Consider the following 14830-nt stretch of genomic DNA (forward strand, 5'->3'; position numbering starts at 1 on the left):
AGTTAAAACTTAAACATTGTTCTTTTATGGGGTTTTTTAAGAAAAAACGCAAAAAACGGCAGAAAATCAAGTTTGTTGTAATTCTGTTTTTAGTATTTGTTGTTATAGCGGCAACAGAAATACATCATCTGTGAAAATTTCAACTATCTAGCTATCACGGTTCATGAGATATAGCCTGGTGCCAGACGGACAGACGGACGGACGGACGGACAGCGAAGCAAAAGCGAAGTCTTAGCAATAGGGTCCCGTTTTTACCCTGGCAACAATTTAATGTTTTTTTTTATGTCGCACTATATCTTTTGGAATTACTGTAATAATCAAACCTTTTATTAACAACTATGTGAAATTATTGGCATTGTAATGTCAAGTCATTTTGACGTTGTAATTTTTGTAAACATTTACCAGATTTATTTACTATTTTTAAAGATATTTTCGTGAAAAACATTTTCTATAACTAACCATGGCAAAGAAAGATAAAAAGGGGAAAAAAGTGAGTATACCTAACGTTCAAACATAATAATATAACGACCTAGTTCATTTTAGATTCCATCAATTCTCAATAGTCCTTACACCCTGGCGGGTGCTGCCTCTGCGTGCGTCCCATGACACGGGCAAGGGCAGCATCCGCTTCATGTACCCCTTATATTTCATGAAAGTATCAAAAGGTCCTCTACGTGTTGGCTTCGGCTCCGCGCACGCTTCCCAAAGGTCTGGAACACCATTGTTCGATGGGAAAGACATAACTTAGTCTTAAAGATGAGGTCTCCAAAGACTAGGTTTTACAATTTGAATATGAATATGAATATATTTTTTGCAAATGTTTATTACTTGCAGTAATAGTGTATCGACTGTTGAATTATGAGAGGAACCTAATAGAATAAATTTCATTAGTCTTGTTCAACTTATGGTGGTCTTCCTTATGTACCTTTCTTTCTGATTTGCCAGACTGTGGGATACTTCTTAGAGAAGACAACACAGTTGTCGCAAAATGAAATACCTACAGTATTTTTACCACAGTATTTCTGTATCTGGGAACATCTGAGAGAGAGAGAGAGAGAGAAAATTTATTTAACATCACAAAACATTATTAAACATAAAATATGTAGGTTAATAGCAATATATATATTTTGACCGCTTATTTATACTCTGAAGAGATAATTTTTGACATTGTGTTTAGTATAACTATCATTACTTTCTGACATTTTATCTCACTGTATTTGACTTTTAATTTTTTATTTTGTTATGATTTGTTTGTTTTTATTTATTTTTTAATTATTTTACTGAATTATTATTTTATACAATTTGTCGATCTTTTTGTGAGTTCATGTTATTTAGATACATTGTGACATTGTTAAATATCATATAATTCCCAATAAGAAATAAATTAATCTAATCTAATCTAATAGTTTACTAATGTACCTAACTAGGTACATTACTTCTTAACTAAATTAATTTACATTGGCATTAAAGACAGCGTGATGTTAAAAAGGAGTCTCGACTCAGCATAATGTTGCAGTAAATTTACTGCAACGCTGGTTTTCAGTCGGATCCTATAAACAAAAAGAAACACTAAGTACCTATTACATAATAAAAGGAATAAAGACAAAAAAGTTTTAAGTGATAAAAGAAAAAAAAGAAACCTTAAGTATTAAGAACATTAAATGAGAAAAAGAAAGATAAAGAATAGGTATATGGAAGGTGTATGAAATGAAAGTGTGCATTGTGTTGTTGAGTGTGTAGTATTATTATAAGTACTTAAAAATTATAAAGGATTTTTTGTGTTTTTGTTGGTTAAGATATATATTTATACATAGGTAAGACTGATACTGAAGTGTAAAGTGTGAATGTGCGTATTTGTAAATAATATTATATTTAATGTCATTATTGTATGTATTATATGGCTGGGCTATAATCAAAGATAAGAGGGTATTGCTCTACCGCCAAGAGGTAGTTCATTTTGAATCTGAAGAAGGTGTCGCTTAAGCTGTGTTTTAAAACTTTTAAGAGAATTTAATATCTTTAATGGCGGAGGTATATTATTCCAGCACTGGCAGTGGTGTGAAAAGAAACATTGCAATGTTCTGCTTAAATGCTGTTTGGCCTGGATGTTGAAAATAGGGATCTATATCGAGATTCCTAAAGGATTTTCACATCTATAATATGGAGATTACATTGTTCTTAAGAGTCCCCGGCAAGCTCGGCCGAATTTCACCTTCCCAGACAAACGGAGTTTCGTTTTAATTTTAAAACTACGTGTTGGATTGTAACGAAACTTTGCATATACAATGACATGAGGTATATCTAAGTCCGTAATTAGTTTATATAGCTCCAGTTTATAAAACAAACGAAATAGAGCAAAAACAAGTTTTGTATGAAAAACAAATTCGCTGTATTTTTTTTACTATGGTATCTGAAGCTACATAAACTAATTACAGACATAGATATACCTTATCTTATTGTAAGTACAAAGTTTTACAGCAATCTAGCGAGTCGTTTTAAAATGAGAGCGAAAAAAAAACTGGTTATTGTAACGAGAATTCGGTAGACCCTACAATTTTTATCGTAGTATATGTGACAACTCTACAGATAGTAAACTCAACTATTAACTATTATATTAACAAATTGAACATTGCCCGTTACAAACGAATTGTAATCGCTTCAAATCAAATGGTTGGCTAAACAGAAAAAAATGTTAAACGCAAAATTTGTTACAAGAACAAATTCCCATTTACATCTCACATATACATTCTGGTAGTATTGTAAAAAATATATTTTTCCGTGTAACTACGTTTGTATGGAGAAACGAGCTTGCCGGAGACCCTAAGGCCAATATAAATAAATAAATATTATAGGGACATTCTTACACAAATTGACTGTCCCACGGTAAGCCCAAGGAGGCTTGTGTTGTGGGTACTCAACAACGATATATATAATACTTATACAAATACTTAAATACATAGAAAATATCCATGACTCAGGAACAAATATTTGTGCTCATCACACAAATAAATGCCCTTACCGGGATTCGAACCCAGACCATCGGCTTCACAGGCAGGATCACTACCCACTAGGCCAGACCGGTCTTCAATATAAAACAAGAAATAAAGGAGACGGGGAATTTTCCCGTCTGCGTCAACAATGTTGTTGTTAATATTGAAACGTCATTTAGTAATAACCGGTCAATTGACGCGTTTCCATTCTACAACACAATTATACTGATATCGGTGACTTATGCGGAGTTCGTAGACATATTACAAGCTTTTATTTAACTTGCAATGTATGTAAGTATGTATGTGTAGCACATACATACTTACATACATTACAAGTGCAAGGGACCCTTAAGTAGTGTTAAGCAACGAACTTAAAATACTTAAATTTTAATATATAATATTGTAACTCTTTCTTTTTTTTTTCAGGAAGAAGAACCACCAGGTAATTACATATACTATTACTATATTATATTATTCTGTTTTTTTATTCCGTATACTAAATCACCAAACGACTCTCAACAATCTGCCAGGAGAGGGCTCTCAGATTCTTAGGGCACATAATGCGATCGCCGCACCACAGCCTCGAACGTACTGGGGCAAGTTGAAGGCAAGCGCGCTAGAGGAAGAGCCCCGGCAAGACGGTCGGATTCCATTAGACAAGCATGTGGTTCCATGCAGAGGGCAGCCCACATAGCCCTTGATCGCGTTAAATGGAGGGATATAGTTCTTGGTCACGATCCTCAGTCATGAGGGAACGACGAAGAAGAAGAAGATACTAAAATGACATTTCATGTGGTGCTAAGAAATGTCATGTCTTACACATGAAACGTCATTTTAGTCTACGGAATAAAAAACAGACCATAGTATACCATACTTTTACTATAGTGCATACTTGCATAGTTACTCAGATTTAATTTTGGAGGAAAGAGTTACAACTTTTCCCAGGTAGCAAAGTGACGTCAGCGACGTCATAAAGACGTCTCTGACGTCATAATGACGTATAAATGCTACCTGGGTTGTGGTTATAAATTTTCTAATCTGAAAAATTGTGTAGCGTAAACACCCCAGTAATAGACATGTTTAAACCCAATATTCGACACCTTGTCATCTTTATGACATTATGATTGGAAATGTCGATTATTGGAGCTGTCGGGCACTGTCCAGCCTCTACGTTATAAATAAATAAATAAAATAAAAATGTTATTTATTTCGGTATCAACCTATTACATTAAATTTATACATGCTAATCTATATTAAATTTAACTATTCTAAAACTAAACTAAAATTAAATAATCTAACACTTATTAAATATTTGCAGCGGAGGCCTTGCTCTTACAGTAGCAACACGTTACATACGTACTCTAAGAACAAATTTAATTATTTTCTATGAAAATATTTTAATTTGTGGTTTTTCAAGTAGGCACACTACTATTTAAACTATAAACTGAAATAAATGTCATATACGAAGGAAAAAATGACCAAAGCCTCCAGTGTCCAGAGCTGGAATCGAACCAGCGTACCCCGTTTACCGGACAGGGGGCGCCACAAGCCTTCGGGAATTGTGTCATATACTTGGAAATTTCGACCCATGCCACCGTGGCCGGATAGCCGAGCGGTTCAGGCACCTGTCCGGTAAACGGGGTACGCTGGTTCGATTCCAGCTCTGGACACTGGAGGCTTTGGTCATTTTTTCCTTCGTATATGACATTTATTTCAGTTTACGTTACATACGTAGTAGTTATATAACACGTAAAATGTTTTTATATATTTTTTATCTATCAATATTATAATTATGGATAGGGCATGCTTTATTATAGCTACAAAATTAACATAAAAACCGGCCAAGTACGAGTCGGACTCGCGCACCGAGGGTTCCGTACTTTTTAGTATTTGTTGTTATAGCGGCAAAAAAAGCTGTGAAAATTTCAACTGTCTAGCTATCACGGTTCGTGAGATACAGCCTGGTGATAGAACAGACAGACGGACAGACGGTCAGACGGACAGACGGACAGCGGAGTCTTAGTAATAGGGTCCCGTTTTTACCCTTTGGGTACGGAACATAAAAACTAACTTATTTGTAAAATAAAATCATATCATATCATTATTCAAATAACCCCTCAAGCGGCAAGCTACCTCGAATGGGACGCTCTCTGCCATTTTTAATATTTATTTATTTATTTATTTATTTATTTATTTTCGGAGAACCAACAGCTATCAATTATACAATAGTTATATAAGTAAATAACAAAAAGCCAATTATAGGTTCCCACCAATAGCAACAAGTTAACACATAATTGGTGGTTAGCACTAAAATTTTACAACGTATTCAACTAAATACTAATTTCAAAATGTGAATACCTACTTATTAAATATCCACAATTCAATACTCTTAATATACTGAGCTAAGAAAAACAAAACTTATTAATAAAATACATCAATCGATACAATAATATTATTATGAGTATGCTATCGCATACGACTCGCTCACTTAGGTAATTTGTTTGCCAGAATCCGTCTTATAGTTGTGATGTTACTATTAAAAACGTCAATGTCACACTCTTTCGTTAGTTCATTTAGACTTTTACCAGCTCGCAATAGAAAGCTATTCTTTCTGTAATTACGTGATGAAAATGGAATTGAGAGGGGAGGGAAGTATCTTTTAGGTCTAGATGGAGTATTGAAGGAGAGCTTAGCGAGCAATTCAGGACAATCAATGTTACCATTTAAAATTTTGAGTATATATGTAATATCCGCAATCTGTCGACGTTTATGTAGTGGGAGAAGGTGATGTTTTTTACAAACATTATCATAATTTGATGAATTATAGGGGGTTTTCAATTTAAAGTAGAGGTATTTTACAAACTTTTTCTGTATACGTTCTATTCTGTTAAGGTGGTTCGATTTTCATACAAAATTCAATCTGCTTTAATTAAGGCACTACACACTATTACTACAGAAATATTTGCTCATTTATCTACTTTCGAATATTCGTTTGCGCTAAATTAATAGAAAAACTTTGTTTCATACAGAAATCATACATAAATCAACGTAATTTTTTCATCAATTTTACGTATGTGTGTGTCACAAATGTCGTGTACAAATACGTTGCGTGCGGCGTTGCCACTCTATGACGTTGGCGACGTTGCCTGGCCGACCTGGCAGGATTTGCAGTGCCGTCATGTTTAGTGCATTTTTATTTGACAGTGTTGACACTGACACATAGGGTCATGTTTATTGTGACATCAATTTGTTTGTATAAATTGAAAATGATAGCAACGTCTAAATCAAGTTACAAAAATCATCGGTATTCTGGTCCGCGAAAATCCAGGAAAATTCAGACTCAATTGAAGCGGAATTCATGATGGTGAAGTTTCGTAAGGTAGGTACAGTTTCATTCCTTCATTGTACGTTGTAATTTTCTCGTGCCGATCTTTTTAGAAAATAATTCTCACTTCTTCCGGAATGGTAGATATAAGCAGTGAACAATACCTATATAATGTAATTATTACTGTTTTGGTTGCCGAATAGTCAATGTGTCACTAACTCTAGGTTTTTTTAGGTATTGTGCAAAATGAAGAGGCATTCTTGGAAATAAAATGTTTTCCTTCATTAGCCAGAAAAAAACAGGACATCCTCACTGCAATAAAGTAAAATAAAACATTTCCTGGGGATGAAAATTATGGAATTTTGTCTATGAATGAAAAACACAATTATTACTAGGTAAGTAAATGATAACTTTATTAGAATCCATATTGTTGCATCATCTTTCTTCCTATAACATTAGAGAATTTGTGCTATCATGATATTATATTTCTTTCAGGTACAGGGACAACTACGGATAACAAATATGAAAAAATGTTATTTCATTTGTTGTGTGAATCCATCTACACCAACAAGACATCCACTGCTGGACATAGGCCTCCCCAGGGATCTCCACAACGACTGGTCTTGCAAGACCGGCCAAAATATCGAGAAATAAATAATATAAATAAACATGATAAATATCCCGTTTTCTATAATAGTTATAATTAAGAAGAAGGCCATGCAATGTTGTTACTCACTGTACCTACTTGAATCCAAAAAAAATAATATAAAATAAGTTTTAATTTTATTTTACAATTACTACTTTATTATTAGTACATTACGATACAAGTGCGAAAAGTAGGAAATTGGCAACGAGTGGCGATAAATTGAAACACGACCGAAGGAAGTGTTTTAATCGACACGAGTTGCGAATTACCTTTTCGCACGTGTATTGTACAACGTTTTACAGTACATAATTATGGCCCTTTACATTTTCGACATATGCACGTATTGTACTAATTACCGCACTAGGGCGGTAACGTATATGTAGCACCATATGTACTAAAAAGTATTTTACAGTACATATGGTGCAACTTTCTCGCCCTAGTGCGTAAAGAGCACTTTTCATGCATATGTCGAAAGTTTAAAGGGCCATATGTACTGTAAAACGTTGTACGATACACGTGCGAATAGGTAATTCGCAACTCGTGTCGATTTAAAACACTCTCTGCGGTCGTGTTTTAATCTGTCGCCACTCTTCGAATTTTCTCTTTTCCGCACTTGTATCGTAAATAACTATTTCAAACTGCAAGGGTACGATGATAGATCTCAATTCAATAAAATTTTGCAACATTTGGCATTATTAGGTTATAAATTGTATGGAGATGAAATCTATCATCGTACCCTTCCAGTTTGAAAAATACTATAGAGGCTGGGCAGTAAGGGATTGCTTTACTTGTAGAACTATATTTAGCGCTTTAAAAAAAAACTGATACCTGACACTTACAAACCTGGACTTCCTTGGGCTAGTGCTACTAAGAATCGTCAGTATTCTCCATCCTTTCTGAGTTGGAAGAACCCAAAAAGGTGAGATTTGTGAAAGTCAGGTTTTCAATATATGTGGCGTTTTCAACCAAACGGGTACCTACTTATTGTTGTCATATTTCCATAAAGCTTCAAAATGAAATCAACCTAATCGACAACCGACAATGTGGTACCTTTTAGTTCAAAACGTCACATATTTTTATAAAACGTTATAAACTAATTTATTAATAATACTGAATATCTGGGAGAATAAGAAAACATAAGTAAAAACTCAAAAATGCTCGTTTTCCCAGAGATAAGACCTAGCTAGATCGAACCCCTTATAGCAAATTTCATCGAAATCGTTAGAGCCGTTTCCGATATCACTGAAATTTATTTCGGTTATATCGGAATCGGACAAGAATTCGAAGACTAAAAGGTATAAGAAACATAACACAAAAAGGACAAAAAAAAGTACTCCTGACGTACCAGTCTCGAACCCGAATCCTCTTGCACGTATTTCCACGAACATACCGCAACGCCATTGCAGCATACTTACACTGCATGAAATTGTCTACTACAAGCATCACGGAAACACTGTTTGCATGTGTGAGTAATAGTAGGAAATAGCATGACAGAAACACTCTGTCGACTTTAAAAGTGTTTTTTGCACTAATGAAGTATTCAATGTTTATTATAATAGTTCAATATTTATGTAAAGAGTGCGCTAAACATACTTTTAAGTATACAGATACCAACACTATTCCACAAAAAAATAAAACCTGAAAATTTGCAAAAGTGACGCCATCTAGCGGGGTTTAAGCTTTGGGTAACCTAGTCGAACCACCTTAATATAAATATTATAATGTGGATTCCAAATTTGAGACGCGTATTCAAGCTTGCTTCTGACATATGTACAATAAAGAACTTTTATGGTTTTACTTTGGGTGAAATGTAAAGAACTACGCATAATGAATCCCAATGTTTTGGTAGCACTAGTTACTATATTATCTATATGAGTATCGAATAAAAGCTTTGAATCATGGGTGACTCCCAGGTCTTTAATGCATGACACAGTTTTGAGCACATGATTATTAAGCTTGTACGTAGTTGGGATTCTACTTTGTTGTTTCGTAAAGGTTAATGTAAAACATTTAGATACATTTAGGTCTAATTTATTGGTCTGACAATAAGCAACAAGACGCGTAAGGTCATCTTGTAGAAGAGCAGAATCATCTAATGAATTGACTTTGGTAAAAATTTTCATGTCATCAGCAAAACATAGTAATTTGGAAGAGTGGAAACAATCACTGATGTCGTTCACAAATATGTTGAAAAGCAAAGGCCCCAGCAACGACCCTTGCGGGACGCCACTGAGAACAGTTACCCAGCCAGACATATAGTTGTTAATGACAACAGCTTGCGACCTGTTATCGATATAAGACGTGAACCAGCGCAAAAGATCACCGTGAATGCCCATGTTATTTAACTTAAGGATTAGTAGTTTATGGTCAATTCTATCAAACGCTTTGCTATAGTCTGTGTAAACTACATCTACTTGACTACCTTCAGACATGGATTTAGTTACATAATCATTAAGGAGTATCAGATTTGAAACGGTAGATTTGCATCGCAGGAAACCATGTTGGAAAGGACTAAAATAATTCTTGATTGCCGCATATACTTGAGTATGAACTAGTTTTTCAAGTACTTTAGCAAGTATACAAAGTTTTGAGATTGGCCTATAATTGGTTACTTCTGTTTTAGGGCCTTTCTTGTGAACGAGTGTAATGTAGGCTGATTTCCATATCGAAGGGACGTTACATTCAACAAATGAGCGCTTAAATAGTAGAGATATTGGAATCACAATAGTGTACGCGCAATTAATCACAAATAGGGCCGGCATATCATCGGGTCCAGCTGATTTGGACGGGTCCAATTTTAAGAGTAACTTTATTAGAGCATCTGAGTTAACTTCTATATTACTTATATGCGAGATAGAACTAGCCACAGAGTCGACCAGCACCACTTGGTTAGTACTAGGCGCAGAAAATGTTGTATGGAAATAGTTAGAGAAAGCCTCACATATATCTGCGGCTGTATTGACCTGTCTTTCCTCATACTTTAGACAACTCGGTACACCATGTGAGCTAGAACGCGACTTAATGTAAGACCAGAACTGCTTCGGGTCTTTAACGATATTGTTTTCAAGGCGTCGAACGTATGTTGTAAAACATGACTGTTCAAGTCTTTTGACCCTGTCCCTTTGAACATTAAAAGAGAATATGGAAAACACGCCTCCTGGCGGCTGCGTAATAATATTGAAATTGGATTGTAAAGCGAATTTAGTGTTGATGTTGATACATACATAGTATCAATTGAACAATACAAATAGGTTAATATGTATTATGTAAACAGTGTCTTCAAAATATATAGGTAGATAGGTTGCAAGCTAAGTATACAGGATGTTGCATCCAACGGGACCGGTTTTTGGAAGATCCATAAATCCTCGCAGCATTACTACGCTGGATGTCTATGGACATCCTTTGCACCAGAAACCTTTGCTCCTCCTCCTTTTGTCTTAGTCGGCGGCCTATTACTTATATACATACATAATACATACATATAATCACGCCGGAGGGGTAGGCAGAGACCACGGATTTCCACTTGCTATGATCCTGACATATCTTTTTCGCTTCTGACTTTCATAACATTCCTCATACACGCGCGCTGGTTGTATTACTTATATAATTTATATCAAATAATGTTTCAGAGCCGGAGATCCCTGATGAGCTACTCCTGGGAGCTACAGACCTGGAACCAGAACCAGAAGAGATCCAATGGACGGACACTTCGTACACCAGCGCCTCCTTCGAGTCCCTACCACCAGCTCCTGTCGAGGGTAAGGTCTCCCAGAGCAGCTAAAACAACAAACTATAACGAACTATAACATAAACACGTACTTTATGATGATGCGCAACTCAAAAAATAAAAGACAAACAGTACAAGCTACAAATATAACGGTAGATAAAACAATGGGTGGTTTTATCGCTAAAAAGCGATCTCATCTAGACAAGAAAATTGACATTAATGATGACATTCCTACACTATATCATTGCTAATACAGTAATCTTGTTTCTCTACACACGCAATACATCACGCCCGATTTGATCGATTCTTCATAGCAACGCATCCTGTTCACTCCATTGTATTGAAAAACAGTAAAAACGAACGAATCACCACAAATTTAAAAGGTCGGTAACTGATTTAATATATGCCCATAATCTTGGGCCTACAGTCAGACATATCGGGGCGGGCAAGGTGCTCACAGATATCTGAACACGCCTCTATTGTCAAGGAGGGGGTTGCGTGTTCAGATATTTTTGACCACATCGGCCGCTCCGATATATCTGATGGCGACTGTACCGTTGAACTTTAGTGTTATCGATTGAACGATTTTTTAACTGCATTTACATATTTGTATTGTTTTTGGAATACATTTATAGGTTATTCGACCGATATTAATGTATGTATGTTAATGGTAGTGTAAAGTTAAGTCATTGTTTAAAATATTTAGTCATTTCATACTTATGCACAGATTTAATATATACGCTAGATCACGCAAATACCACGATTTGTATTGAAACCAAGCGTGCCGACTATTTCATACAAACTTATCTGTGATAGAAAATATGTTCTTGCCTTTGGGTGCTCGCAATTTTTGGTCTAATGCAGTTGATTATCATAATGCAACGAAGCATTTTTTAAGTTTTCACGGACGTCCGGCTGCAACAGCCGGCGGCGTGGACTGTAAAGAGCGACGGTCAACCTCGACGCTTGGTCGGGGTTCGGACACGCGAAGTAGATGAATTTGCGTCTTCTATGGTATATTTATTTCTGTGTACTAAATAATGCCGTGCTAAATTAAATGTTTTTAACACAGTATGCCTTGCAATTTGCAATTCTTGCAAGACTTGCATTGATTGCAGTATGGCCAGAAGTTAAAAACATAAAATTATTGTACTCAAATAAGCTTTTTTTCATTTCCAGAGGTCAAAAAGAAGCCTAAGAAGAAGAAGAAGGTATTTTATAGTTCTGTTTTTAGTTATTTAGCATATTGTAAATAAAATAAGGTGTGATTCTCGTAAATCCATGCCATGGTTTCATGTACCTTAATTTAATTTTTCCCATTTACCTAAATTTCTACATCTCAAAACGGAATAGTGTTTGTCAAATTTCAGAATGCCAAAATTTTCAAAATACCACATTCCCAAATGCCTAAATTTCAAATAACGGGGTGTCATAATAGGTATGTACTTAAAATCTCATATTACCTATATTAATGGGTGCTATTTTTATTAAAAAATTATTGTTAAGAGTCCTTCGGGTGCCTCGTGGGTACGTTGTAATGTATATCGTCAGTACCCATAGCACAAGCATTGCATGTGATATTTTCTATAAAAAGGGACCTTATTGTCGATGGCGCTTACGCCATTATTAACGATGCTCCGATATAAATACAATGTCGCGCGGCGCTGTGCGGCGTAAGCGCCATCGACCATAAGGTCCCTTTTCATAGAAAACGCCCCACATAGTTTGGGGCTAGTTCGATCTGTTAAAGATTGTCCCCGAATATTTATTACAAGCTTTTTTACTTGCAATGCACCTATGTAAGTATGTATCAACGGGTATGTAACTATGTATGTACGGGTCAAATCTTGCAAGTTAAATTTGACCCACTTCCCGACTTCCAATAAAGCTGAATATTTGCATACGTATGTAAGTCAGGTAACAATACAATATTATGGTACCATTACTATTAGTTATTCTGTGCCATCAAGCTGATCTGATGATCTGATGGTGGTCATAGGAACTCTGTGATAAAACAACAAAACTTGTGTTTGGGGTTTTTTAATTTTCTCGATGAGTATATGTGACATTTTCAACCGAAGGGGTACTTATTGTCGGTTGTCAATAAGGCGCTATTTCCATATAGCTTTAATTAGAAATCAACCTTATCGACAAGCGACAATGTGGTACCTTTTGGTTGAAAACGTCACAAATATTAGTTGCCTGTGGAAAGAAAAGTACGGTCAGCGATTAAAGCGATGAAATTTTTGCCATAAACATTTTTTTTTTATTAATCTCGTGAGTCTAAATGTACATTAAAATGTACATATTCATTGCAATCTAATTTGAACCTTTCATGGAACAAATAAAGTAGAATTTCTTTTGTTTTACTGCGTTGTAAAACAAACGAAATTCGTCCCAATTTACATATAGCACAAGGTTCAAATAAAAAATTGAAAAACTTTCTATGGTGGGTCTTAGGAGGTTAAGTATATTTATTTATGTTAACAGGCGGTGGAAGAGGAGGTGGTGAAGGAGGAGGAGGTAGCTTTTCAATGGTCCGAAGAGAGTCTTCCGCAAGGTATATTTTACAAGCTTTAATTTAACTTGCAATGTATATGTCGCAGCCAACTTGTTAAATTAACCAGCTAATGAAACGCCTAACCCGTTCATTAAATTCTGGCATCTAAAATAGCTAAAAAACAACCAGCCAAGTCATTGATCGCAACGTTTAACCAGATGGCTGAACGTCGTTTCGGTCATTGATGAATTTATAATGTTCGGTTAGGTTAGATTAGGTTATTTAAACATTTAATTCAGACAAACCCCGTACAATTTATTTTATTTTATATTTTATTAATGTCATAACCGGGTCTAACGCGATTCATTTCTTTACTTAAGTTTTTTAGGTTACATTTAAATCACTTGGCTGAGTGAATCAGTCGTTTTCATAGGGCTGATTTTCAACACGCCAAGTTGTTAACGTTAAGTAATAATAATTCAGTTAACTATCGGCCTAGGCATCAAACTGGATCCCGGTGTTTAATGAATAGCCAAGACGACTAATTGGCTGGCTAATTTAACCAGATGGCTGCGACATATACAATGTAATTAATAATTATGTTAGTACGGGTCAAATCATGCAAGTTAAATTTGACCCACTTCCCGGTTTCCGATAAAGCTGATTCTTTGCATACATATGTAAGTCGGGTGACAATGCAATATTATGGTACCATCGAGCTGATCTGATGATGGACACAGGAGGTGGCCATAGAAACTATGTGACAAAATAACTAAACCTAATTGTGTTTGGGGTTGTTAGAATTGTCTCGATGATTAGTTGCATGTGGAAAGAAAAGTACATTCAGCGACAAAAGCTTGTATTAAAAATGAAATTTTAGCCAAAAACTTATTTTTCACCACACCAGCTGGTAAAGGCTCTCTTGATTGTTCAAAAACTGATAAGAAAATTGCATTTAATCACATGTGGGGCAATGTAATCAGCTGGTAGAATTGACTTTTAAATAATGATTTTGAATGATAAATGTGCCATTTTCAACCAAAAGGTACCACATTTTTTTTAATAAATAAATAAATAAATATTATAGGACATTCTTACACAGATTGACTAAGTCCGACAGTAAGTTAAAAAAGGCTTGTGTTGTGGGTACTTAGACAACGATATATATAATATACAAATACATAAATACATAGAAAACACCCAAGACTCAGGAACAAATATCTGTGCTCATCACACAAATAAATGCCCTTACCGGGATTCGAACCCAGGACCATCGGCTTCACAGGCAGGGTCACTACCCACTAGGCCAGACCGGTCGTCTTTGTCGACATTGTCGCTTGTCAATAAGGTTGATTTCAAATTGAAGCTGTATGGAAATAGCGCCTTATTGACAACCGACAATAAGTACCCTTTTGATTGAAAATGGCACAAATATTTAATGACGTTCATTTGGATTTGATTTGGTTTGATTTTGTTTGATATCTTACAGTTAATATTTTCTTCGGGTTGGTGTAGTGAAAAATTTTGTTTTACTCGGGGACAAATTTTGTCTAACCCACGTGCTTTGAAACCCACGCAACGCTTAAGATTCCATTTTTCGCAAATTTCGAATCTTTCGCTTGCTCGGGTATCAATATTAGCA

The 14830-nt window shown here is 35.4% G+C and overlaps 1 protein-coding gene across 1 annotated transcript in view; it reads left to right on the forward strand.

Moving 5' to 3' along the window:
- Positions 1–359: 359 nt before the first annotated feature.
- The window catches only part of LOC134753619 (dynein axonemal intermediate chain 7-like), a 53844-nt gene continuing 39373 nt past the window's right edge, over positions 360–14830 (forward strand). Inside the window, exons 1-5 of the mRNA XM_063689556.1 lie at positions 360–490; positions 3417–3432; positions 10591–10719; positions 11868–11899; positions 13179–13248. Of these exons, the coding sequence (XP_063545626.1) occupies positions 461–490; positions 3417–3432; positions 10591–10719; positions 11868–11899; positions 13179–13248 (277 nt within the window). The 5' untranslated portion in view covers positions 360–460. The remainder of the gene's footprint in view (positions 491–3416; positions 3433–10590; positions 10720–11867; positions 11900–13178; positions 13249–14830) is intronic.

The sequence above is a fragment of the Cydia strobilella genome, chromosome 27, assembly GCF_947568885.1.
Source record: "Cydia strobilella chromosome 27, ilCydStro3.1, whole genome shotgun sequence".
In the NCBI taxonomy this organism is placed as follows: Eukaryota; Metazoa; Arthropoda; class Insecta; order Lepidoptera; family Tortricidae; genus Cydia; species Cydia strobilella.